General features: G+C 38.8%; 1 protein-coding gene across 3 annotated transcripts in view; it reads left to right on the forward strand.

Annotated features, from left to right (window-relative positions):
* The window catches only part of HAAO (3-hydroxyanthranilate 3,4-dioxygenase), a 35,846-nt gene extending 25,411 nt beyond the window's left edge, over nt 1–10,435 (forward strand). For 2 of the 3 annotated variants that reach the window (XM_055816219.1, XM_005238693.3), the window contains 4 exons: nt 5,189–5,334; nt 6,480–6,548; nt 7,693–7,775; nt 9,164–10,435. In XM_055816219.1, coding sequence (XP_055672194.1) covers nt 5,189–5,334; nt 6,480–6,548; nt 7,693–7,775; nt 9,164–9,242 — 377 coding nt within the window. In that variant the 3' untranslated portion in view covers nt 9,243–10,435. The remainder of the gene's footprint in view (nt 1–5,188; nt 5,335–6,479; nt 6,549–7,692; nt 7,776–9,163) is intronic. The other variant, XM_055816220.1, reaches the window with a different exon arrangement.
* Nucleotides 10,436–25,833: the final 15,398 nt, after the last annotated feature.

Consider the following 25,833-nt stretch of genomic DNA (forward strand, 5'->3'; position numbering starts at 1 on the left):
GATTGGAACAGTGGTCAGTATTTCTAAATACAATATGACCTATCTATACCATGAAGAGCCTTTAAACATAATTATGACCTAAATCTTGCAATTTCTTGGTTCCAATTTATTCCCTTCCATCTGGCTGCTGACACCTCTTTTTGAAGAGGCTGTATTTCTTTATTACAAAAATATTTTTCAAGGCTTTCCTCAAACTTCTTTGTTTCAATTAGGAAAAAAAAAAAATTGTTGTTTAGTTTCCAGCATAGATTTAATGACACAAAGAAAAATGTGCCTAGAAATAATTACAGGGACAAATCATAAATTTGCAGTCATGCCAACTCTCAGGGCATGCTACAAAACCAAATACAGTTACACGGGGAAATGTATGATTACACTGAGTGAGTGCTGAATTTTCAGCTGTTTCTGCATGTATACTCAACAGCAGTGAAATGAACTAACTACCCCCAAAGTAATCAGTCACTGTCAGTGCTTTCACTCTGGATTTTTATATGCAGTGAGCTAACTACTTGCTTTTTCAAACCCAGATGCCTGAAATTACATCCCTCAGTCCACAAGTTTTATCTACAGAGGTATTAAACTCCTACTAGTCTCATTGACATTTCTGTTGACATGGAGAATAAAGCAGACTTTTCATAAGAATTAGGTAGGCACATATAGGAAAAACATCCCAGGGTATATATTATTGCTGGCATTGGAAATTAAACATGAAATGCTGCAAAATGGTCACATCAGAACTATTCATTATGATATAGCAGTCTTTCAAAAATGGAAGGGATAATTAGAAAGTGGACAGAAATAAATGAATACATAATTCTAAAATAACTTGTGAGCTCTTTATCCCATCTGGACCATTTTATGCTCAGTTAAAGAGTAAGAAAACAGAAAGCATCCAACTGCTCCACTTCGGTTAAGCATGTCTTCTGCTTTTGCAGAGAGGGAGACACCATTTGTAAGGAACTTCCTCATGTCTTTGCATGGAGATAAGGCCACAGCATACAGGGACAGACTGTTTCTGAGGCAGCACAGTGACTGAGGATGGAGGGGCTTTCACAATTAGTAACAACATATAAGGCGATTTAAAGATTTGAAATCTAGAATGTGCTGCCTAGAACTGAAGGATGGCATGTCAGCAAAAAATAGTTTTTCATAAAGCCAACATGTAATCAGTTTGATAGCTGACACTATTTCAGTATATCATATTTCATGTGCTTTACTGCTCTTCTCTTTTGCAACAAATCTTGAAGAAACAAGGTTTGCAAGACAGCTATGGAAAGAGCTTGGGGACAGAAGGCTCAAGAAACACTCTGGGAGAATGAGATGGTCTGATTTCTTGACAGGAAAGCTTAGGCACATCCCTGGGGCGGGGAGAGGGGGGTTACCATCTAACATGTCTGGAAAAGCAAATACACTCCCATATACCTGGTATGCCAGGGGCAGTCCTCTTTTACCTGCCCTCTTTATTGCTATCAGAAGTACAGTACTCCCAGCAAGTTCCAACTCTTCCTTAGGTGATGTCTGTGGAGGCTGTAACCACCTGTATGTTCACCGGCTGTTTTCCTGCAAGCCGCGCTCTCCATTTTTGCACACCTTCATATTCTCAGCCTTAGTACAGTCTCTATTGCTGAACTGAAATCAACTTCCTCCAAAACCTGTAATTCCTTTTTTTAAATATTTACAAAGTCATTCAGTAAACATGATGTATTTTTCAGCTTAACATGATACCATCAGATTCTAATTTAAAGCTGAACAGAGCTATAAAGTCCATAAATAACACATTGCTCTGATACAAATATTTAATAGCTACAAAAATGGATGTTATTATTGAACTATTGAAATAGATCTGCTGAACATGTAAGAAAATACTAGATTTGATGTTCCATTTAGTGATATGTTACCTGGAGATACATACAAAAGGCTTTTAGCTGACTAGCTTAGAATTGCCATCTTCCATTTTGCTGCCGTATTTTTTACCTTTACCATCATTAAACATGCTGTGTCCTTGCCTCACGGTATTACTAGAACATAAGAGCTCTGGAAACACACCAATTCGCACTTCCTGAGATATTGTTGAAAGCCAATGTACAGGCCAAGATGAAATATACGCAACAATGTCTAAATATAAGCCATTAGCCTGATAAGAAATGCTCGGTTCCTTTGGAAGCACAAAGCTTCAACTCTGACATGTGTGGGATCCCAAAATATTGGATCCTTCTCATCATAGCTCATTATCTCAAGTTCACAAGCACTAGGGCAGCTGCAGCTTTCATACAAGGGATAAGTATTAGGGTTAAATGAGGACTCGGTCACGTAGGCTATTAATAATGTCAGATACATGTCATATACTTCATCATTAAAGAGGTCTCTGCTCTGCAGTAACAGGTAATCAAATCATCATCCTGGATCACACTGAAGGTTCGTTTCATGCAGACACAGTTTTCAAACTGCTGTTATGCTATCACTGGGCAAGTGTCATTAACATCAAAATCAGTAACGAGCTAAAACCCCACCACAGGCCAGGGCCTGCTGACAAGTGTCAAAATACAGCTCTTGTCCTGAAGTACTTAAAGCCTAAATACATTTTTTTTTTTTATGTCCATCTTTACCTGAAAGTAAATGAAACTGTTAGAAAGTGCCTGTATATCACAAGCAAGAAAGGACAGTGCTCTGTAGTAAGCGTAGGATGTATGACACTTTACATTGGCCCTAAGTATGCATAGGTCACTTTACTATTGTCCTGTGCACGTTGTCCCTGTTTTGCGGTACAGCTGGAGTTCTCCAGAAAGAGGAAAACTAGCAAAGTTATGTTTACAGGTAGCACTGACAGAAGTTAAGCTGCAAACTTAGAAGTTTACAGTTGCTTCTCATTGTTAGATTCGTGTTGCTTCTTTGTCAGAATACAAACAAGTACTTTGACTTTTTTGTACCCCAAGTTCCTTGCAACTCACGGAGAACGTTCATAGTTCTGCTTGCCTAAAAGATCACACTGCCCATCCTGGAGACTTGGCTGTTTGCTGTCCTTTCTCCAGCACATGAAGTCTGAACTTACTTGTTAGCTTGACACTGGAATTCTTGACCTGTGGAGACATGTATTCCCTTGAGCTGAGCAGGATACTCAGGGCCTCTCAGTATTTGTCTCTTATCCTACAGGTGCTATATACCTTTATTTATTTATTGTAAAAAAACCCAACAATTTCAACAAGGACATGCATTTTAGTAGAAAGCCCTACCAATGGCTTTCTTGTATTCCAACAGGCTTTTCTAAATTCAAGTGATCTGTTTTATTCTGATAATAGAAAAAAACCCCACCTCTATCATCTTTGTATTACTTTAGAAGGTAAAGATTGCTACTATACATGAAACAAAACATTTAAAAATCTATTGGAATACTAATTGCACCGAGTACCTTCTGATGAAATGTCTTAATATGTTATTCTCCTCTGCTGTGTGTGAATATATATAATAATATTCTAGACCTTTATTTTATATCTCACCCTAGCCAAAAAATAACTTTCCAATACAGCTGTAGTTAAGCTTATCCATAATTACAGGACAAAGTATATATAAATATTTCTAATTACCTGCAAAGTGAGTTTGATGAACCTGTGAAAATTAAGAAAAAAAAGAACAAACAAACAAACAAAACCCAAACCAAAACAACCAGAAATATTGCAGTGTGGAAATAAATCACCAATGACCTTAACACTGATTTTTAGTGTTATCCAAAAATAAAATATGGAATGTTCAGACCAGATCTTTTTAATGTTTCCAGGCCCAGATTAGAATAAATCTAATGTAAAGATTTTCTTTTTCTTTGTGGTGTTTCTTAATTTCTCTGGAGGAGCTTGCTTTTCAATAAACTGTATTAAGTATTTAGGTTAAATAATGGAAAAGTAGGAATCTTTTTCTTAAAAGCTTGAAAGACAAAAAAGCTTTCAAAACAAAAAATTTCCTTCTTTTCCTGCAGATTTCTTCAGATTGCTTTCAGTGTTTCCTGAAAGTGGCATCGCTGAGACAAATCATTTGCAGAAACATTTGCTTCTTCCACTTAATTCAATAAAATGGAAAAGGTTTTGCCATTCAAATTTCTTTATCTACAATAAAAGGGTTAGCATCCCATCCAGATTGTCTGGAGATGGGTGTAGATACTCGGTGCTTTTTAATCTGTTAAACAGCAGTAGGTTATTCAGTCCACCGCCATCCCGTGGACACACGGACCTTCTCACACATTGTTCTAAGACTGCGTACAAAATGGCCTTCCATTGAAAACTGAAATGATACATTCAAAACACTGCAGAGCAGAGAAAAACAGCTTTAGCTTTTTAACTTTAGTGAGTTTTTCCAGCACCTAGTTGGCATTATTGCTTGAAATTACTCCATGGGTGTTCCCCCATGGTATCTCAGAACAAACTACTCGGGATCACCAAGGTGATTGCGCTGTCTCTGCACATCACTCTGAGCTGGTAAACAACTACAGCTAATTCCATATACTAGCAACACACAGCACAAATCTTGAATTTCACCACCTACACTGAAACGTCATTCAGTCCTCCAGCTCTTTTAAATCAAATCAGTTATGAAGGAGAATTACTGGAAATTAAATCCAGCTATAACTCCAAGATCACCACACAAAAAAAAAAAAAAAGGCATTTTATTAAATTTAAAGTTGTGATAACTGGTTTGCTTCACTGTGGTCAGTGTTTTAAAAACACATAGGGGAGAAGAAATGTAACAGCCAGTACTAACTATATGAAAGATATAAAGTAAGCTGGTTCTACAGTCCTAATTCCACTTACATTAGGATATGTAAGGGATGACTTGGCAAAGGCTCAGAGATGACACATCAGATTTTACCAGTTCAAAAGCTGGTCTCAGAACAAAGAATATGCCAGCAAGAACTAGGTGGTCTATTGCATGCTGTTTGAATGCATTTTTAACAGGTGTGGATGAAAAACACTTCTGAAAACACCTTTAAAAAGCAACTCCATAAAGATACACAAATAATACATGCATCTTACAATCTCAGGTAAAAAGTCCTGATAATAACCATAGTACTGTTTCCTGTTACAACTCACTTTTGACTAGATAATATCTGTAAACTGAACCCTTCAAGCTTTAAACAACAATAAAATGCTTGCAAAGATCAAGGGAAAAAAGCATCACTGACAGCCCTCTGCCTTACTTACAGATGAACTCCTGAAAGAAACACCTTTCCCACTAAATTCCACTTCTGTTATGGAGCCGTTTTCCTTCTCAGGCTGGTTAAATGATCATCGCAGAGAAATAAAACAGAAAAAATCCTTGAGTATGTTTGGAGATAACTTTGAAACAGAGGTAGGGGGGAAACAGGGTGGGGTGGGGCGTGTGTCTAATTTCTCTGGCTGTTCAGACTGACTGAATCCAGACCTGGGAATAGTATGTAGTCAGCAGAGAAAGTTACGTACCCCTAGAGAACAACTGTCTTAGCCTGACCTGCCCTTCAGAAGTGCCTGCCTTCATCCACTGATTTCACTAGCTTAAGGCAGGAGCTTCCTAGCTCAGAAACTTCCATTCATGGAATCAACTTGAACCTTATTTCCACTGGGATTAAGCCAGCTCACTCTCTCCATAGCCCTATCCCTCCATATCTCACAAATCAGAAACGCCGCCATGATACAAATACTACTCGCAACCATGTTTGGCTTCCCTATGTGTTTGAACAGCGTTCTTGGTGCCAAGTCTAATCTGGGATCTGGGTGTGGAAATACACTTTTTTTTTTTCCCCTCCCTCCCCCTCAATCTACATAAAGTGGAAACAAGGAAAACTGGACAGCACCCGAGAGCCTGGGCTGTGCTAAAGCATCGCATTTCTCAGTTTAGTCAAACACAGACTAGCTTGGGTGTAAATAAAGCTGTCACCCGTTTGCTATCTGTGTTATATGCACAATAGTTTACAAAACATATTCTTTCCCTGGGTTACTTGGAGTCACACTCTGAAGGATCCGATATATTTGACAGCAAAGTGACAGAGAGCGTGGGACTGTCTCGAAGAACACAGAAAGGGCAGATAATGAGAAAAATCAGGTCCATTCTGCAACTTTTTTAATGGTAATGGAAGAATCTTCTCTACTTCGACAGGCTCTTGACAGGGCCCAGAGTTCATGAGGAGGAAGTGCCTGTTCCAAGAACAGAAGCAGGAAGGATATAGATGCAAAGCTGAGAGTGGGAGGAGGCAGAAGGAGTAGATAAGTGAGGATGCAGAGAAGCATAAGGAGTGGCAGGTGTGATCAGTTCCCTTTTTATCAGTAGGAATCAATATGAGAATACCAAACGTAATGTGAATTTTAATGTCTGTAAAAATAACATCATCATCTATGAATATTTTTGCATAAAAATAGAACGTTTTAAATGCTGTTGGAAGATGAATATGTACACTTTGGTCACTGGGATGAATCCATTACTTTTCTTACCTTTTTCTTTTCATTTGGGTTTTTTTAAAGGTTATAGCTTACGGACCAGGAACAACTGAGAAAAGTAAAAAGAATTCAGATATCTGGATATGGCAGCTGGTATGTGGCACATTTCTTAACCAATGAGTTCATGTTTCAGTTCAAACTGAACAGTAGTAAAGCCTTCTAGCACCAGCAACAGAAATTAAAATTATTACCTTCTTTCTCACATAAAAGATCATCAACCATCCTTCAGCTTTAAACTATCATGAAAAATAACTGTAAACTACTGCCACCATAAAAATAGTCTCTTTTTTTCCTTGTCTTGTACACTTCCTCCATCAGGTCTGGGTGGGGATTTTAATATACCCTACCTAAGGTATATCCTGTAAATATACCAGAACACCTCCAAGTGATAAAAAAGCATCACCTATTACTTCTGCCTTGAGGCATTTGTCCTCCTACTGCAGTCAAACTGGAATCAGGTAGAATGAGCTAATAACCAAGTTCTCAGACTTTTTTATACTAAAGCACAATGGTAGATCATCCAGAGGCTCTTCATTCAGCTGGCTTCTAGGAAACACGTGCAGCCCAAGAGAGAAAAAAGCTAGTTTTCATTTACACAATTCAGGCCAGTTTGGGAGGCAGATATTTCTATCAGTTCCTGTTCTTTTGACATTCACAGGGACTATGAAATACTAATTTGACATAACAATCTTGAAAGACATTTGTTTACACTGCAGCTGACAGCAGCCTATGCAATCAAGACCTCGTTGCTGGCAAGAACCTGGCTCCTCTGCTTGAAAGATAATGACAAGTCCATTCCCGTGTGGATGGGCTCCTGTTTGTGATTTCTGTCAGCTCGCTGCTGACTTGTGAACTGCTTCCAAGACTTGAAAAGATATTAGGAATCAGAAAAGTAGAAGAGGAGCTTGTAGTACTCCAGGAGGTTACCTCCGTAATTCTCAGCGCCATACCAACTTGCAGCCGGTGAGGTTAGACGGGTAGCAGGGTAGCCCCAAGAGTCAGGCAATGGGTTGCTGCTTTATGATGAGGAACAACAAACCGTGAAGCATGTTTTCATTGATGCTAATAGTGTCAGACAGGAAAGATCAGCTGAATATTTAGCTAGCCCTCATGAAAGAGAGCAGGTTTGAAGTGCTCTTTCAGTGGGAAAGATCTGCATACTTACCTGCAGCACGCACTTTCTGCTAGTGACAGGACATGGAAAATCAAAAGTTGGTTATCTGTCGTTTCCCTTCAGGAGGGCACATCGACTGTTACCATGGATGGCAAAACCCTGACTCTGTCTGCTGGTGACAGCCTGCTTGTCCGTGCCCAGTCTGTGTGAGTAGAGATGAACAGTGGTTCAATGATGATTTCCGTGCTTCCAACAACATAAATTCTCTGTATTTGGTCCACACCAGGCTGGGCATCAGCTGCTGCAGAAAGACAGCATCTGTGAATGCAGGATTTGCAATAGCCTCCATTATACCTCAGGGCAGAAGTTCTTCAGAAGGAAACAAAGTCAGACATTCATTCTAGTTCACCTCTTACAATTGAAGCTGGGGAAAATAAAAAAGATAAACACTACCAAGAAAAAGCAGCAATCAAAAGACCAGGCATAAAGGTAGATGGCACGGATACACCAATCAGCAATTCACAGCAGATCCTCTAAGCTTCAGACCAGGCTTAATCAACATCAATGCAGCGATATTTGGGGTTCAGACTAAGAACACAGCCCTCTTCCTGGAATAGGATGCATATGGCTGTTTCATAATCGTGACACATGTGATATATGTAAAGGAAAAAAAAAAAAAAACCCAGTGAAAATAGTTCCCAGCGAGAACGGAGAGGGAAAATACTCGCCAAATCTTGTGAAGCATGGCATAAGCTGATAAAGTGCCCACCGTCAAGATGATGAAGGATGATGTAAACTAACTGGTAACGCAATGCAGCAGATTATAGGGAGGTGATAAAAGTTGCTGCCTTTCCTACAGGAAAAAAAAATAATGTAATAAGTAGTAGTGCTGACATTTGCACCTTTTGTACAGCACTGACAACAGTTGCTGAAAGATCTGAGACCATCCAGCTGTGCACCGAACTGTTCTCTGCACTTGTGATTCCAACGCGTAGCCATGTCCTCCCTTTACCATTAATTCCATCACTTCTGTGAATCAGTTAAATTAATTCCCAGTCCTGCAGTCCAATCAATGAGCATGTGTTTTCAAAATCATGGCATAATGCATGTGCAGAGATCTGCCAGCACAGTCCATATTGCATTAAGATGTTCATCAGATCTGTACAGCAGACACCTTTTATTGTATGCATCACCACTGCACACTGATTGATCTCTGGCTGTCTGTGCAACTGGCACAGAAACAGCTAGTAAAAAAGTGATGGCCACAAGAAAAATACTATTGAGTTCATACTTATTTCATTAAAATAGTATCTGTATCGAGGCGATTCTGTTCCAATCCTCATGTCACCGAGATCAGAATAGATGTCTTCCCCCTTGGCTCAGGTAGATATACATTCTTCCCCACCATGTCATGATGTCTGGTTTATGTTAGTGATGGTGAAGAGTAATTCCCTGAAACATCACAAGATATACCAGTATGGAAAGAACGAGTGTAATCAGAAAAGAACCTGTTTGTTTTCCCCTACTTTTCAGCAGTGTCAATGTTTAGTTCTCCCCCATACACACTGGATTATCTCTCCTTCTATTTTTCCAGGTACTGCTGGAAGAGAACAGAAGAATGTGTTGCACTCTGCATTGCTCAGGATCCAAATCGCAAGCAGCCTTATACCTAGCTCCTGTCCCAGCTGACTTCAATGATAACTATGTTTTAACCTAGTTGCCTTATCTTAATGATCTTTTTAGTCAAAATGCCTAGAAATTTGAGTAGTCAAATACGATTACACTGAATTAAGTGGAATCAAGTGCTGTGCCAAGTTAAAACTTCCCCCCCCCCCAAGTGGAGTTTCAGCAAAATCTACAATCAATAGGGTTTTTTTAAAACAATATTTCATATCTGAAAGAAGATGAAAACATCTAAGTAGCAGGATTACTTATGTGATAATATATATGATATTATCTAGAATAAGTTAAAGACTTTTCAAATGAAGTCTCTGCCACAAAATGTAGAAAAAGATAGGATGGATACTGGCATGCCTGCTTAGGAAACAGTCTTAATTTCTTTGTCTCAGTTTTGTCATTTGTAATAAATTGGGTATAACGCTAGTTACCTAGCCCACAGTATGACAGCTTTAATTGGCAGTGGCTCACAGATGTCCTGAGATCTCTGGCTAAAAAGCCCTTTAAAAAACAAAACAAACTATCTGCTGCTGTGCTCAAGGATCTCAGGGAAAGAGCCTGCAACATCAAGCATTACTTAGATCACCACCTGCACTTACTTCAGGTAATTTACTAGCAGTTTACCAAATCCAGCAATGGAGTAGCAATCACAGTTATCAGTACCATGCCACACTGGATGCTGTCTATACACTACACTATCAATAACACAGCACTGCAATATGACTAACACAAGAGCATCTGGGTCCTGAGTGTTCCTGTGCAGCAGAAATCTCAAGTCAAAGTAGCCCAAGAAGTGTGTTGGGAGAAAAGGGAACAGAAAAATTACTATAATCAGTTCCTACTGAGCGCTGCTTCTTTTTGAACAGAGGTTTCCTGCAGAAATAACAAGTGTCAAATTATCTTTTCCTGCTTTTATTCCATGAACTCTCCAGAGGGGGATTTGTTTTGTTTGTTTTTCGGTTGTTTTGTTTGGTTGTTTGTTTTTTTTTTTAAATTGTCCTTCACATTATCATCATCAGAAAACAGGTTGCTTAAATGTCTGCAGCTAATATCAATTACATGTTTGAGAAAGCAAAAAGTTACCATTTCTTGATTTTTAAAATAATTCTAATTAAGTTCAGAAAAAATATTTCTTTAATATATCTATCACCTACAAAGCTCATTAAACTGAGTTGTCATGTGTGTTTTATTCAAATGTTCATTCTTTTGATAAGAAAGACTCAGATGGTTTGACTTTAATTTATAGCTTATATTTAAGTTCACTAGCTTTTCTAGTAACGCATACAGCAGAGTTTTGCTATATCCTCCTAATAACAGGGGCCCTAATTTAAGGAATTGAGCCTAGTCCTTAATGCTGTTATAGGTGTGAGCTGTCACACATGAAGAGGAGCTGTAACACCCCCTTCAAACAAGGGAGTCATTTATCCGATTACCATTGGTATTGGTGTGCTGCAGAATTGCCTACTCCTTCAGTGAACATCTATGGTTGAGGGATCTAGGGTACCAAAGTGTTACATTTTTAGTCCACCAGTTAGAGGGTAACCACAGAAATATTTCTATATTTCATACTGAATGATAAGTGAATAAAACACAGTAACAGGTAGAACAGTGTCCAGAAAAATCAACAGTTCTTCACCCACCCAGGGGCACTAACTGCCATGAAAATTTCAGAATAAAAATTAATGTACCTCTGGTTAGGTACCTCCCAGGATTTAAAATTAAAACTCGACTCAAAATACATCTGTGATGAAGTTGGTTTTTTATGATAACTTGTGCTTGAACACCTGAATTCTACCCAAGTCCTGTGCTAGGCACCTGAAATCAGAGCAAGAACCAGACCAGAAGCATTAAGCCAGAGCTGCACCACCCACAGTTCTGCCACTGCCTGTGCTCAGAAACCAGAACTGAGCAGGTCGTCAGTAATCTTCTTGTGATGAGCTGCTGTCGTGTAAAAACTGGGTAAAAGGTGTCCAGTCCCATAAGTATGAGTAAGAATCAAGATCAAACAAGCATGAGAATATTTGTAACAAGGTTTACGCACCAAGTACTAGGAGAAAAGATTTTTGTGTTCTAGTGTCTCTTTTGACTATTGCAGTTCTTTTTCTTCCCCTCACCTTGCACTCCCAATCAATAATTACTTGGTAGCCAGAGCACAAATGGAAGCACAGAGAGAACCTGTGATTTACTCATTTCCAAGATGCTTAACAGTGCAATTTAGAAACCTGCAATTTCTCTTTTTCCAAGACTTCAAATAGTTCCAGGAGGCTCCTTATCAGTCAGTGAATCTTTTATTCTTCTTCTGTATTATGGATATTGTAAACTGCCCCAACAATGGTACATTTTAATTAGAAGCACCCATGTTCCTCTGCTTGTGACGAAGCTGCCCAGGTAAGAGTTTGATTCCCAGAGCCCTTTTAGCTGCCAGGTGCTGTTTCTGTGTATGTGTGGTCAGCTCAGTAGATATTTGGCATCAGGTTGTTGGGATCACAGTCTGAGGACTCCAATGCTAATCTCGCCTCATAAAGAAGGATTCCAGGTTTAGGTCCAGTGGCGAAGGCTTAGTTAGGTGCCTAAATTGTCTGCAGAGTGCCCTAATGCACCCCTGTTGACAGTGTGCTTGTATGCATGGCCATGAAACACACCAGCGCAAAACCATGCCCTATGCCTATACATATGCCATGCCCTATGCCTTCTTTACAGCCCTTTTTATGCAAGGTGCACCCGCACCCTGACTTGGGCACTCATTTTCTGTCTGAATTGTACAGATATTATGTCACCTCATACTTAATAAATTTACTACATTTTTGGCAGGAGCGTGCTAACCTCACTAGTACAGTACTGCATAGACAATCCACTGTTGCTCACTGTTTCTTCAAGACTCAGAAGCCTTTAGACAAATGTATATGCTAAGCAGTATTACAATAAAGCCTACACAGAGCAGAAGCCATTCATTGATTAATTGTTACTTTTAACACATGCAGGATTGTCTGGAGTCACAAGTTGGAGCTGACTTGAAAGCTTAGAAACACACACAAAGGAGTTTGAGCCTACCTACATGCATCCACAGAGAGTTACTCCAAGCCTGAATCTCACCCACCCTGGAAGTCAGCAGCATCCTTTCACTTCAAATGCAGCCCAGTCTTGCCAGTTGTTAAATATAAAGAGAGGCTACAGATGTTCAGTGTCCTTAAAATGTTTAATCCCAATGAGAAAACTGGTAAGTTTTGTAAAGATAATGCTCCTTTTTAGCTATATAGATCAAAACTATTTAAAATTACTGTCTCCTATTGCCACTAGGCTAGACAGGTCTGACCTGATAGAGTACTTAAGTTCTTATTTTTGAGCAATGCTGACTTACATGAATTATGGAAATAAACTGATAATATCTAACTATACTCCTGCTTATTAAGCGTTGAAATATGAGACCATAACAAAAATATGTTGATTAGCAAGGTTCATTATACACCAACACCAGTTCAAAACAACTGATATTGCCTGAAGTAATCATAATACTTAAAAAAGAAATAATCCTATTACAGTAAATAAAGCTTAAGTTTTCACTAGCTATTTCTGTAATATTGAAATAAGACCTACAAAAAGCAAGTTTATGCAAAACACATATGTTTATGGTTCTGAGAGAACTACAGAAGATAACAATGACCCTCACAGATCACGTAGTAAACATATTGGAGATCAATAGAAGAACTCAAGATTGTTCCATTAAAAAAAACACCAACAAAACCAAACAAAAACACCAAAAACACCAACCAAAACACAAAACTCAAACACAAACCAACAAAACCCAACCCCTCCCCCCAAAAAAACAAACACAGAACAGTTAAGGCAAGATAATGATCTAAGGGTAACTACATTTCATCCTGCAATGCATAAATTGACAGCTTATAAAAGTCAAGAAAGGAACTCTTCTTCCTCCATGCTTGCTTTAATTTTAGATCTTGCTTGTTCCTTTGAAATTACAAACCTTAGCAGAGGCAGAAAACTAAACTAGGTGGATGAGTAAACTGGTAAAATCAGGTGTGTTGTAGTAAACTCTTTCCTCAAACCTACACGGTATTTACTCACACCTGTAAACCAACCTTATCTTACTCCATGAGGATAATAAATGCTTTCATTCTGTTGTTAAAAACATCCATTGTGCTGTTTTCTCTCCAGACAAATATATATGTTATAGAACAGATGCACAGAAAGCAACCCTCCCACCACCATTGCACATAAGTAAAGGAAGAAAAATTACTTAAGCTATTTAACAAATTCCTACAAAAACAGCTTCTGTTCATAATGCAGACATTTCAGGGCTTTGGGGCTTCTTTTTAGGTGTTTTATTTTCAGTTAGCAATCCGGAGTGTGCTTGAATGAACACTTCAGGCTAATGAAGGCCATCACCTTCTGGTCTGTATCTGATTGAATACACAAGTACTTGTAGAGCTGCTCTCCAACATCAAAGGACAGAGAATAATAGCTGGTTGGAACCAAAGTGAAACCCTTGATTTTAAAGCAATAATGAAGACAAAGTTAATATCTACCCTGCAGCTCAGAGTAAATACCTGACCTACAGGTCCTAGTGCTATCTGGTACAGAAAGATCTTATGCTGGGTCCAGTGAGCAATATTTTCAGTGATGGTCCAGAAAGTGTGGAAATGCATAAAACCTCTCCTTTTTAAATGCTACTGGAATTTTGATTGAAGCTTGAAAGCTAGGGTAATACACACACACATGAAGTCAGTTTATATTCAGCACCCTTCCAGAAACAAGCCCTGAAAAAGCAAAGTCATTAGGCAAATCAATCCTAATGCACACATCAGATTCCCCTCTGCAGACAGCTCTCCTGTTTGGGGTCTATAAATCGTAGAACAGTTCTTTCTAAATTGCTGTTGCTCTAGGTTAAATACATCTCCAAGATCTTTGGCCTGATCATTCATTATAAGTTCCATCAGAACCACATGCTGGAAGATTTGAACACTGCTTTGTATTTTTAGAGTTGATAAACAGGTGCACATACATGACCATTACACAGCTAAATAAAAAAAAATATGTCCTTGATTTGGGAGATAAATTACACTTAAGTTGCAGCAAAATTATTGCCTTTTTTTTTTTTTATGAAGCACCCCACACTTCACTTTTTCCAAAAGCCAAGCAAAGCTTATTCTCTTCTTGCAAATCACAGCTGGAGAGTGATAAACCCATTTTACCCAGTAGCCCCAAGAAAAGAGCAGTCTCGCAAGAAACAGAAGCCCCAGAACAGCTCCCACCCGTACCAAGGGGAAGCAGGTTAAACTCAGATCTTTGCTGTCCTGCAGGAGCATCCCAGTGACAGGATCTGCTGTTAGAGGCTTTTCCACCCCATCCTGGTACGGCTTCACAGTATTACAAGGTCAACTAGGCCACGTGGGAAGCACCACAGTGTTGCTAGCAAGCTGGAAGATAATTCCTGCTCCCCAAATACAGAAAACAGTACTCTATAAAACAGAAGCAAGTGCTGACAAAAAGCACATATCGTAACACCTCAGCCGCTGTTCCATGGCGATCGTTTGCCTGAACACATTTGTGATCTGTCTATATCATCTTGGCATACATTACAAAAAGAAGGTGAACAACACATTTTGACTTGGGGGAAAAAAAAAAAAAATCATCAACAGATTGTCAAACCACAAATAGATCAGCTTTGTTTATGACAACCTGAGAAAAAAAGTTAACAGTTGCTTATTGCTTCCTGATACTGGTGATAAACAACACAATGGTTCAAACCCTACATGCTTTATTACTGAGTGGCAAATAAACAGTCAATGGACAGGTTGCCTTATCAGACAATATCTTGTTATTCTCTTCAGAAGGAGAGCAGTAAACACTGAACAAAACTGAGTAAGCTTCACAGAATGATGAGAATTCATTTTTTTTTATCCACCAAAACCTATTAGATTATCTTTACTTTTAAACCAAGATAGGAAACTGCATGCCAGCACTGGAATCAGGAGTCAGATTGCCTTATTCCATCAGACTTAGAGTTTAAAACGAAAATTAACCAACTCTGGCTTCTATTTCCAATATGGATGACAACGTTCAGTTGTCTGAAGCTATTTATTTCATCTTTCAGATATAAGCTAGGCAATTTACACCCAATTCTTCAGTGAAAGTAATTTGCCACTACTTACATCTTTGCCGTTTTAGATGCAGCTGCCCTGATTTATGCCAGTATGTTAACAGAATCAGACTGCTACACGACAATGAAGAAACGTGGCTGTGCAGTGTTCTGCACCCCCTAAAATACAATTGTATCATTACACAGAGTTTACTTATATTGTATATATGCGCACATACATTATAAACACACACACAAACAGACCTATATATGCCTTAAGAGTATTTTTATGCAGGAATGGGTTGTATTTTGCCCATATTGGTGAAATTAGTGCCAAGCATACTGTATGTGCTTGGCATTTTGTAACACCACCAGCCCATTATTGGCAGAGACAGAGATTGATACTAAAGGTCATTTTTATTTATGTCAGACACAGGATGTTTCAGGAGCTTTTATGAAGCAGCTACATCTGTGCTCTCTGTGGGTTGGATCCACTCCATACATACTGCTGGAGGACAGAAAAAGCAGATCATACAGGAGGGAAGCACTATCCTGGGCTTCACTGGAAGCCAACTACACTAAATGCTCCACCTAACCCAGCCTTTTCAGGGGGGCTGTGCAGCTCACAGCTGCTCCTCATGGAGGGCCAAAGGTTGTTTTTCATTATCAATTTTAATCTAACAGAAAGGTTTCATGGTATTTATTTCCTCTACAGCAAAATTAACTCTACTTGCAAAGCTTCCTCCCCCTCAGAGGGAAGTAAGATGTAGGCTCGGAAGCCCAAATCCGCAATGATATTTAAGTGCCTGAGGAACTGTGCCAGAGTGTCTGGCAGGGGAAGCTAAACAGACTTAATTTTAAAAGGGAACATAGTGATTGGAGAGACAGGCTGAAAGCTCAGGAGAATGAAGTACTCCTTTTATCTACTATGGGGGGAGCTGTTAAGTGGCAAAGCACACTTCTTTTCTGTTCTTGCTCATCTGTGTGCTTTAACAGAGCGTGAGTGCCACCTCCACCTGCATTGGAGACTGGCCTCAGCTGCAGCTGGCACCAAGTTAGTCACAGATGCTATTTCCAGGACATCAACATCAATGCAGTGGGAGCTGGACAGAGATACATACAGTTTGTATGATCACGTGAACAGTCATCTTCAAGTTCCTTGCCCTGCAGGACTAATAAAAATACTCTTTGTGAAAGGTACCAATACTCATCTTGCTTAAAACCAAGACACACAGAAACAGTAGAAAATATTTTGAAACGTGTTACTGTTTATTTTCTAAAGTTTGTGTGTTTTGTCATTAAACTGCTATTTTCCATATTTATTTCTTTACATTTTGCAATGAACCCATTTTATTAATTTCCTCATATGCCTATATTGGTACAAATGCTATTCTGAGCTGTATTTGTATAAATATGCAGCTAATGGAATTACCCTGCTGTCACAGCACTGCAACAGAGGACAATTTGGCTCTCTATCTATGTAGGCATTATAGCTAAAGCCAGACACAATGATGGAACTGCATTAGCACATGAAGGTTGCTGAACACAAGGTACACTCCAGTATGACATATATCTGCAGGTTATAACTTCACTCTAATAGTGTACCTTATTCAAGATAATAGAACAAAACTCTTGGGGCTTTAACACCCTTATTACAGCTGAGTTAGTCTTTATAGAAATGCTAGAAAACCAGAAATTATTAACTGTATTCTGCTGAAAAAGAACAGCTTCCAGATGTCAATGTTAACATCTAGAGAGGTGGAGAAGACAGCACTGGAAAGCAATGAGATCATCTCAAAAAAAAAAAACCAACAAAAATTCTGTTAACTAAATTCTTTCTCATTCTGGAATTCAACTAAAAAGTGTAATCCAAAGCAATCTCTAAAATAAGCTTGTTAAGCATCTAAAAACAACAAAAAAGTAATTATAAACTGAAATTGAAAGACTATTCATACCTTTCATTTTTTTAGATTTGACCCTGCCCTAGCAAAGATTACACCGCTCAGAGCACAGTACAGCAGTAGAAAGCATTCAAATGCTTTCCAAAATGATGGGAGACAAAAATTTTCCTAAAACCTCAGCATACAGAGGTCTTTAAAAAAAAAAAAAAAAAAAGAAAGAAAAAGGAAAGAGGTTCATCTGAAAATATTTTAGGGTACTAGGATCTAAAAGAGATGTCTTTAATTCATTGTGCCGCTTTCTCAAATCAATGCACGCTATTAGATTCTGACATTCATTTGTTTGATTTAAAGAAGTTGGGAAACGTATGCTAGAACAAGCAAGTAGTAGTTCTTGTGCATGTGTTTTAAAGGCACGCAAAACCCCTTTCACTCTAGTGCCTGATGTGTTTAAGGAAATAATAGACATAATTTAAGTTATCTGCCATAAGGTCTTCACTGAAGAGGTTCATGCTGTGAGGATTTCCATGGCAACTACTTGACGTGACATAAGTGTTCATTTTTGAAATTGAGAGCCCAGGGACATGATTAGCTACAGTAATAATACCACGTAAACCACCTAAACAGAGATCTTTTGTTCAGGGCCAAGTAAACTAACTTTCCTTTTCCTCTACGGGGACCACAGTTCACCAAGTTAAAAAAAAACCCTTCTGGTTTCTAGCAAATTCTTACAAGAAGCAATAATGCATTTACTTATACACATATAACCGAAGTAACGAATTCCTTAAATTACCCAGTATACAGTACATCAAGTAGTCTATAGAAAGTCTACATGAGGACGATTATACCAGGGGCAGCCCAAAGAGGCACAAATACAAATATTTCAGAACATTTTCAAGTCTATTGAAATTCACCTGCAAAGAGATGCCAAAGACATAAGTGCTCAATCGCCATTAAAGTATTTAAAAATAAGTACTCATCAGTATATTGAAGATGATACAGCAAATTAAAGCTCTAGCATAACATAGCAGTAAAGGGGGAGCCTAAATTAATAAGCATTGCTCCACAGTGAAGAAGGAAAAAAAAATACCCACCTTAGGAAACACAAATCTAGAGCAGCCAGATCCTTTATACCTGTTTCCCTGCCCGCCAGGTATGGTCTTGATTTTACCAGGTATGAGTTAGGGGCAGGAATTAAGCACCCTCTGCCAATCCCAACCTGCAGACTCTTCAGAGATCACAATCAGCCAGCACAGGTGCAATCCAAGGTTGATTTATAATGGGATGGGGCTGATGGGGAACAAGTCCTAAAACCACTTGGCCTCAATTAACTCTTCTCAGCCCTGGTGTTCATGTTGATTGCCCGATCCAGCTGAATGTATTCAGCTCAGGGCTGATGGCTGATACCTTTACTCATCAGCTGTAGTCGTACTTTCAAAGCTCTCCTTCTGCAATATGGTGTGCAGTCGATACAGATCACTAAAGCCACCTTGAAAAAACAGTTTACTTTTATGCAATCATCTGAGAGAATTTTATATCTACTAGAGTAAGGCTCCGCATAACACCTAGTTTTTATATTCTCTTTAATTCTCACATCTATTTCAGACCTCCATTAAAACTGCATAACATTAATTTATTCAGGAAAGCTTAATAGTCTCCTGTTGGAATATTCCTCCATTAAGTTGATATTATGTCACTTCATGGAAGGCCTGAACAGATGTCCATTTTTTCCTGGAGGGATTATTATTCAGAGCTATGCTCACAGATGCACTTTCTTACAGTAAAAGTGCCTGGAAATGAACATTCTCTGTGATATACCATCTCATCTTCTTAACTGACTGGTCAAACAATGACAAAACTGTATTGTTCGTTTTAAAGGATGTTTAAGGACTCATTCATGAAAGACCTAATACTGGTGGAGAAACGATTCGAGGAAGAGCAATGAGTCAGACCACTGGCAGCCACCTTCGGCTGGAGGAAGCCACAGATATCCAGGCTGCACATGAACTCCCTGAACAATTCTACTCTGCCTATTTTTAGCACTGAAAAACAGTTTAACTTCTACTTCCTTGGGAAAAAGGAAAATGGCAAGGTTTGAAGGGACTTGTCCTGGGATTGCGGTGATAGGCAGCAGAGCCTTTGCTATGGGTGCCCTTCACATGGGACAAAGGAAAAGATGAGCTGAGCTAGAGGAGAACAAAGGCAGAGCTAATGCACAAATTCTGACACCTGCCCATCAGCTAGTGTCCTGAAAGGAGAGACCCAGCACAGAAACAACCCCATTGCTAGAGCTGAGCGCCGAGGGGATATTTATTCTCCCCGCCCCCGCAGCTAATGTTACTGCCTCTCAACCTGGGCACCAGAGAATGACATATCCTCCTTGTCTTTATTTGTTCCCACTGAGTTCATTAAGTGTTTTTCTTCATCAGAGATGAAAATACTGAGTTCTTGAATATGCCGTGTGTAGGGGTTTTACTGCATTTGCTACCACACACAGCTACGAAGCATGTGGATAAAAACATAGTGTGCTCTTGTGTGACTCAGATATTGCTGTTGCTGCATACTCGGAGAAGTTTTTCTTTAGAATTCTCTGTCCTCTGAGAGAAAGCTAACCCTCTCTCTGCTTAGGCTTGTGCTGTTGCTGGAAACCAGGAAGGAAAAGCAAAGCTGCACAGAAGGCAAATCCCACTATATTTCAGTGGTCAACAAAGGAAATACTCCTTGGTGTAAGGCTCCCGTGTTCAGCAAGGCACAGTAAAAACTGAGGTTGAGACAATCTGTTCCCGAGAGGCTTGTAGGCTAAACGGCAAGCTAGAGAAAGGGAGCTACACAGCAAGCAGAGAAAGGCGTCTGAAAAAAGCCTCATTAGCCCTCCAGTTCCTTCACCCACAGCATCTGTTTGTTTCTTCTCAGAGCTGGCATTTCTGAAGGTCTGTATGCTCAGTACTTATCCCAAGTATCCAGCAGTGAGAAATAAAGACTGCATAGTCCTCTGAGTTAAGGAGTTATTGTGTTAAAACTTTGCTTCTCTAATCAGTCTGTGTTGAGAAAATTCAGGTGCTGAACTGAGAAAAAGACATCTAGAGTAGAACAGAGATGACTAAGAAAAAGATTCCCGCTGTTTTAATTGCTTTTGTACCAAGGTATTACCTCTTGATGGGTAAACATCAAATCAGCAGTATTCTCAGGGTGAGCAGTAAAACAGCAATCAAATAATTCCTTCCAGCTATACAGCAACAACTATGTGCTGTCCTGTCCTGCTCTTTTCCTCAGTATTTGGCACACTGCACATTGAATATACTTAAAAATAGCCCTATGCTGTAGACACTATTAAATTCCAATTATTCTATCCCTTTGTACTAACTTCATAACTTTGAAGCTTATCAGCACTTGTGTTTCCATGTTATAGAGAGAACTGTATGCCATGGCTGGCAGCAGCAACGTGGGAGTCAGCGAGCCAAAATGTTACTTCAAGACCTGTGTTTATACACCGATAGCTCTCTCACACATTCCACTGGCATCTGTTACAGGGAATTTGAAATCCAGCATTATCCAAACAAGTTTTAAAATAATCCTAATATTTCTTAGCATTAAAAAATAAAAAAACTTTTATGTAATTTTCTTTTTTTTAACCCATATTTCTACTTTAATCAGATCAGTTTCTGCATTACTGTCCTGTCACTACCTCACACTTTACTATCCTTCATAATCTGAGTACATACTTAACCATCAGTTTAGACATTTTCTAGGGGATCTTAATTCCCATTGCAAAAAGGAAAGTATTCACACTTTGGAACTGTATGACACAAGTTCATTCAGTAAATTGTCTTGGATTTACCTGGTGATTCAGGATGCACCTCTGTTGCCGAACAGGCAAGTACTGGAGATGAAACTGACAGCTATTCCTCGTCTCATCCTGCAGCTCTGTTGTGGGGCCTCCTAAGGACCACTCCCTGCAGGATGAATGAGGTTACAGGTTTGCCTCCCTCCAGCCTCTGGCATTACCCCACCGTAGTTTGCATTCTCCATCAGTCCTGGCATACCCTCATAACACAACCCAGACCATAACACGTGGCACAAGCACCTCAAGTGCACCATGTCCTCTCAGTAAACACTACCTTTTAGGACCTTCTCATTTAGACCATCTCGTTTTCAAGTCAAACCAAGCCTGCATTATTATTATCCACAGCTAATTTCCTGCTTCCCCCAGAACCACAGATCTATACGTTTATCCTCTTCCTATGATGTATAAATTTACCTGACTACGCTAATTACACATAGCCACATTTGAATGAATATTTACAATGAAAATGTTGTTTCAGTGAATGCTAGGGATGAGTTCTCTGAGTTCCATCAGCAAAAACTCAATAGATGTCAACAGAGTCAGTTGGGATTTTCATCTGTATAAACAGGAGCAGGATCTGACAGCCATACAAATTACATCTGTTCCATTGCAGCCATCTGTAATTCAATCTCCAAAATATTAATCAAGTTTATCTGACATGATTTTTCCTCCTTCATCAGCTCATTCTGCTTATTGCTTCTTGGTCTGTTACCCTTATACGCTAGATTTTTATTCCCCTTAATATTTATGCCTTTAAGAGAGATTGCTAGATTTACTGGACAACTTTTAGTGATCAATACCACATTACCTTCTCTTTAATCATTCTGTACATATAATTTGTTTGCTATATGGTTCTCTAAGGTCTGGTCTTTCTTTGCACTGCTAACCTAACACAATACGCTTAGGCTTAGCAGTACATTTAAGTATTATAACTCACTGTACACTCAAAAACTAGTAGGTCAAGCACTATCTTGATTTTTATGCCAATTTCTTAGGAGTTTCATTTTATTATCCTGAATTCTCAGGCCTTACTCTGAAGTGAGGTCACAGTTCATTTTTCTCTACACCACAACAAGGACTAGAGTACTTGACTAGAGTACTTCTCCCTCTTTTAATAAAAGCTTTGATTTCCTTAAGCATTTCATTTCTCTAGAATTCAGAAAAACACCGCCTGTTTTGAGGTCTGACAGAAATGGCTATGCTATAAAGTCTTTTTGAAAACCTATTGATACGTTTAAGTTTTTCTACAGTAAAATACTGCAGCTGCACTCTCACATCATTTTACCTTACTGTCTTCTCCAGGGGTGACTGGCTGTCCCACTTTTTTCCTGTGCATTTGTTCAGCTGTACTTTATATTATTTTTTCCTAGAATTAATAAACACGATATCAAAACACTTCTATACTCCAGTCTTGGCTACTGAATCCACTTAGATAAATATGGGATTGTTTTACCCCAATTTAATTTTGCAACTTCCAGATATTAGGTACTTATGAAAAGCCTCCACTGAGCTTCCTGAAAGTATTTTCTTTCCAGTTTTTATTAGATCTCATTAACTATTCTAAAGACTATTTCAATAGAATCAAAGAAAATGATCCAGGTGTCCTAGATATTTAATAATCATCTTTGACTCCCCTCTAGGACCTGGAAGAGTCCACCTTCCTTGATCTTTGGGTCTTACTGATGCTATGTATTTTACATGGAAATCTCTGTTTTTCTTAAAGAATCTTCTATATCTTGCTAGTTTTCTCATTACCCAGCATAGAACCGTGTACCAGAACAATTCTTTACAAAAATACATATAGTGTATAAGTCTACAATTGCTTGCATAGGTTAACAACTAACATTGGATTGAGACAATCTAATTTCCTTCTAGAAACAAAGTAAATAAAGGAGAAACAGTAACTGTCATATTTTGACCAACTAAGGCCCTAGTTCACATAAGACAGAAGCAAATCAAGGAAATATTGTCTAGGTGAAAATACTCTCAGTTGAACTTCAAGCAATACTTACAACTAGCTGAATAAAGTATTGCAGAGAACTGTTAGCTATTGACTGGCAAATGGTTTTGCATTCAGTGCTGTATAAATCACAGTAATCTGGATGATACAATAGGCAGCATATGAATTTAAAATATATACAATCCCAAACCAGGTAGAATTCCAGTATCCTAGATGTCAGGATTAGAAATCAAAACTTTCTTGATACATTTGTAGAAAGTTCTAAAAACAACAAAGTGAATCTCAGTGGGGACAACTGAACAACAACGAACACACACAAGCACAAACCAATCAACTGCATAAAAACATGGGCAACAACTTGCAATGCAAATGTTCTGCTGAAAAACATCTGGAGGTTGTTCTGGATCACAAGATGAAAATGGATCATCAGCAGGGCATTTAAAAGGAAAGAACAAACAGAGATGCACAAACAAAATCCTGAAGGAATTCCTTCCAGTCTGTGGAGGACTCGCAAGGCTTCAGGCAAAGTCTTGCTATCAGTTGTGAGCACCACATCTCAGGAGTGAGGTAGGCAATACATAGTTACACCCGCCCCCCTCCAACCAACCACCCTGCAAAAAAGTCAGGCTAGTTTTTTTAATTAATACGCAACATCTGAATACTTTCTTCACCAAGACAGAAGAGATACTTGCTCGTAAGTCTTCACATAAAGTTTATGTGTTAGACTTCTCAAAGCAAAGCACCTTTCAAAGATTCCCACAATATCCAATGTGGGTTTTAAAATTTTATTTTTAGATTTTAAAAATTTGTCTAATCAGTTTTGGAGGAAAAAAATTAAACACATGCTAATTCTTCATGGGAATGTTGATTTTAAGCATGGTTGACAAAATCTGAAAGACTGAGATGAGTAAAGCAGTGTCCATGTATCAGGTGCTTATTATTTTTATCACTCTTCGAAAAGAGACTTCAAATTAGAAAGGCTTGACCTATTCATCCCCTGATACGGATACCAAGGAAGTCATAACAGATGAGGAGAGCACTGTTTCTACCCAACATTACCAAGAAAAAGTCAAGAATCTTAAACAAAAATTACCTCAAAGTGACCAAAGGACAGACAGTGTTAATGCTGAATTATAATTAAATCTCTGTAGAAGTTTTCTACTTCTGGCACTACAGCTCAAGAAGACATAAGTTACTGTTTCATTCCCCAGAGGGCAATTTAGCCTTCTTTTTAATGGAGTTTTAAAACCTTGTAAACTCTAGAAAAGATTCTTCACATTTTGCCACTACTCTGCAAATATTAAGGGTGCCTAGATTTTAAATATTTTTAGGCACATTGATTTGGCATACAGCAAGATGTAAATGATCTTATTTTGGCTTCACTGTTGGGCCCAACTTTTTATTAAAGTAAATCTAAAGTAATACCAGGTAAAGTTAGGGGAATTGGTACTGATTTCAGCAGCAGCAAGTTGTATCAGCATCAGTAAACAAAGGACACACGCACAAAGGTTTTGTTGTATCTGATACAATGCCTATTGTTTCAGATGGAACCAGTTACCTTCTGCAAAATTTTGAGAGTTTACCCCTTAACAGCCAAAATTGCTACTTTCAGATACTAACAATCCTAATCACAAAACTGATGTAAAAATCATATTTTGTAAAAAAAAAAAGTATTTCAGATTTCCATTTTTACCCATCTAATTTAAGGTTTAACTCACCTAATTTACATACTTTAAAGCATTATCTCAAGAGCTAGAGACATCTAGGAAGCAGGAAATACGCTGGGAAAAAAAGAATCCCTCCATCCCTCGCTGTCTCGCTGCCAAGTATTATATGACTGAAGAAGAGCTTGCAATCCTGGTTATCAGAATTAAAATGACCAACTGAGTGTCTAGGGTTCAAGACCACAACCTAGCCAAGCTGTTGCTCCTTCCCCTTTCATGTGTTTATAACAGCACCTGTACCTTTCATCTTCATAGCAAGTAGCAAAGTTGAAGAAATGAGGCAATTTTCCCTTTTTTTTTTTACTCACCTGCGTGACCTCTTGCCTAACCACTGCCTGCCACTCAGTACACACAACATGTGAAGCCCACCTTGAGAAGACATGAGCCGCTACCATGTTATTTTTGATGGAAAGAAGAGAAGGAATTTTCCTATTGCAGTGAGGGGGGATGATTACACAAGGCACAACTGCTGCCCGCTTTGCAGAACTTGCCTTAGTGAAAGAAAGACAAGCCCATGAAATGTTTCATCGTTGAGTTCTCCTGCCTTTTCCTTATCAGTAATTAGTGAGCAGCAGAATGTGTACACTTCCTCAAAGGAAGTAATTACTGTGTAGAGGGCCAGAAGTTTTCAAAACAAAGCTTAAAAGACATCAAAATTACATAGGCCTTCTGCAGGATTTCTAGAGGGGCAATTTTTTTCCTCTCTCATTCCAAAAATAAATCATAACTGTGTAATAATTTTGTTACCAGTCTCTATTGATAACAGACAGCATAACAGTGACTAGGCATCCTCAAGGCTGGACCAAAATTCCTGCACTGTCGTGATGAACTATGACACAAACAACAGGTAACCAGCACTGCTGTCCAGATCTTGAAGCATTTTTGCTGTCACTGATGAGTGACCCTTTCCAACTTTACTCCTGCTTTTCTTAAACTAGCTTTTCATTTCAGGCAGGAAAAGACTGCAGTCTCTGGAAGCAAGAAAATATGAAATTTGTAACCAGGCAAGAAATTTAAAATAACTCTTAAGTTAAGGTTAAAGGCAAAACTCCCACCTGCCCCTT

Source organism: Falco peregrinus, chromosome 11 (genome assembly GCF_023634155.1).
Source record: "Falco peregrinus isolate bFalPer1 chromosome 11, bFalPer1.pri, whole genome shotgun sequence".
Taxonomy (NCBI): domain Eukaryota; kingdom Metazoa; phylum Chordata; class Aves; order Falconiformes; family Falconidae; genus Falco; species Falco peregrinus.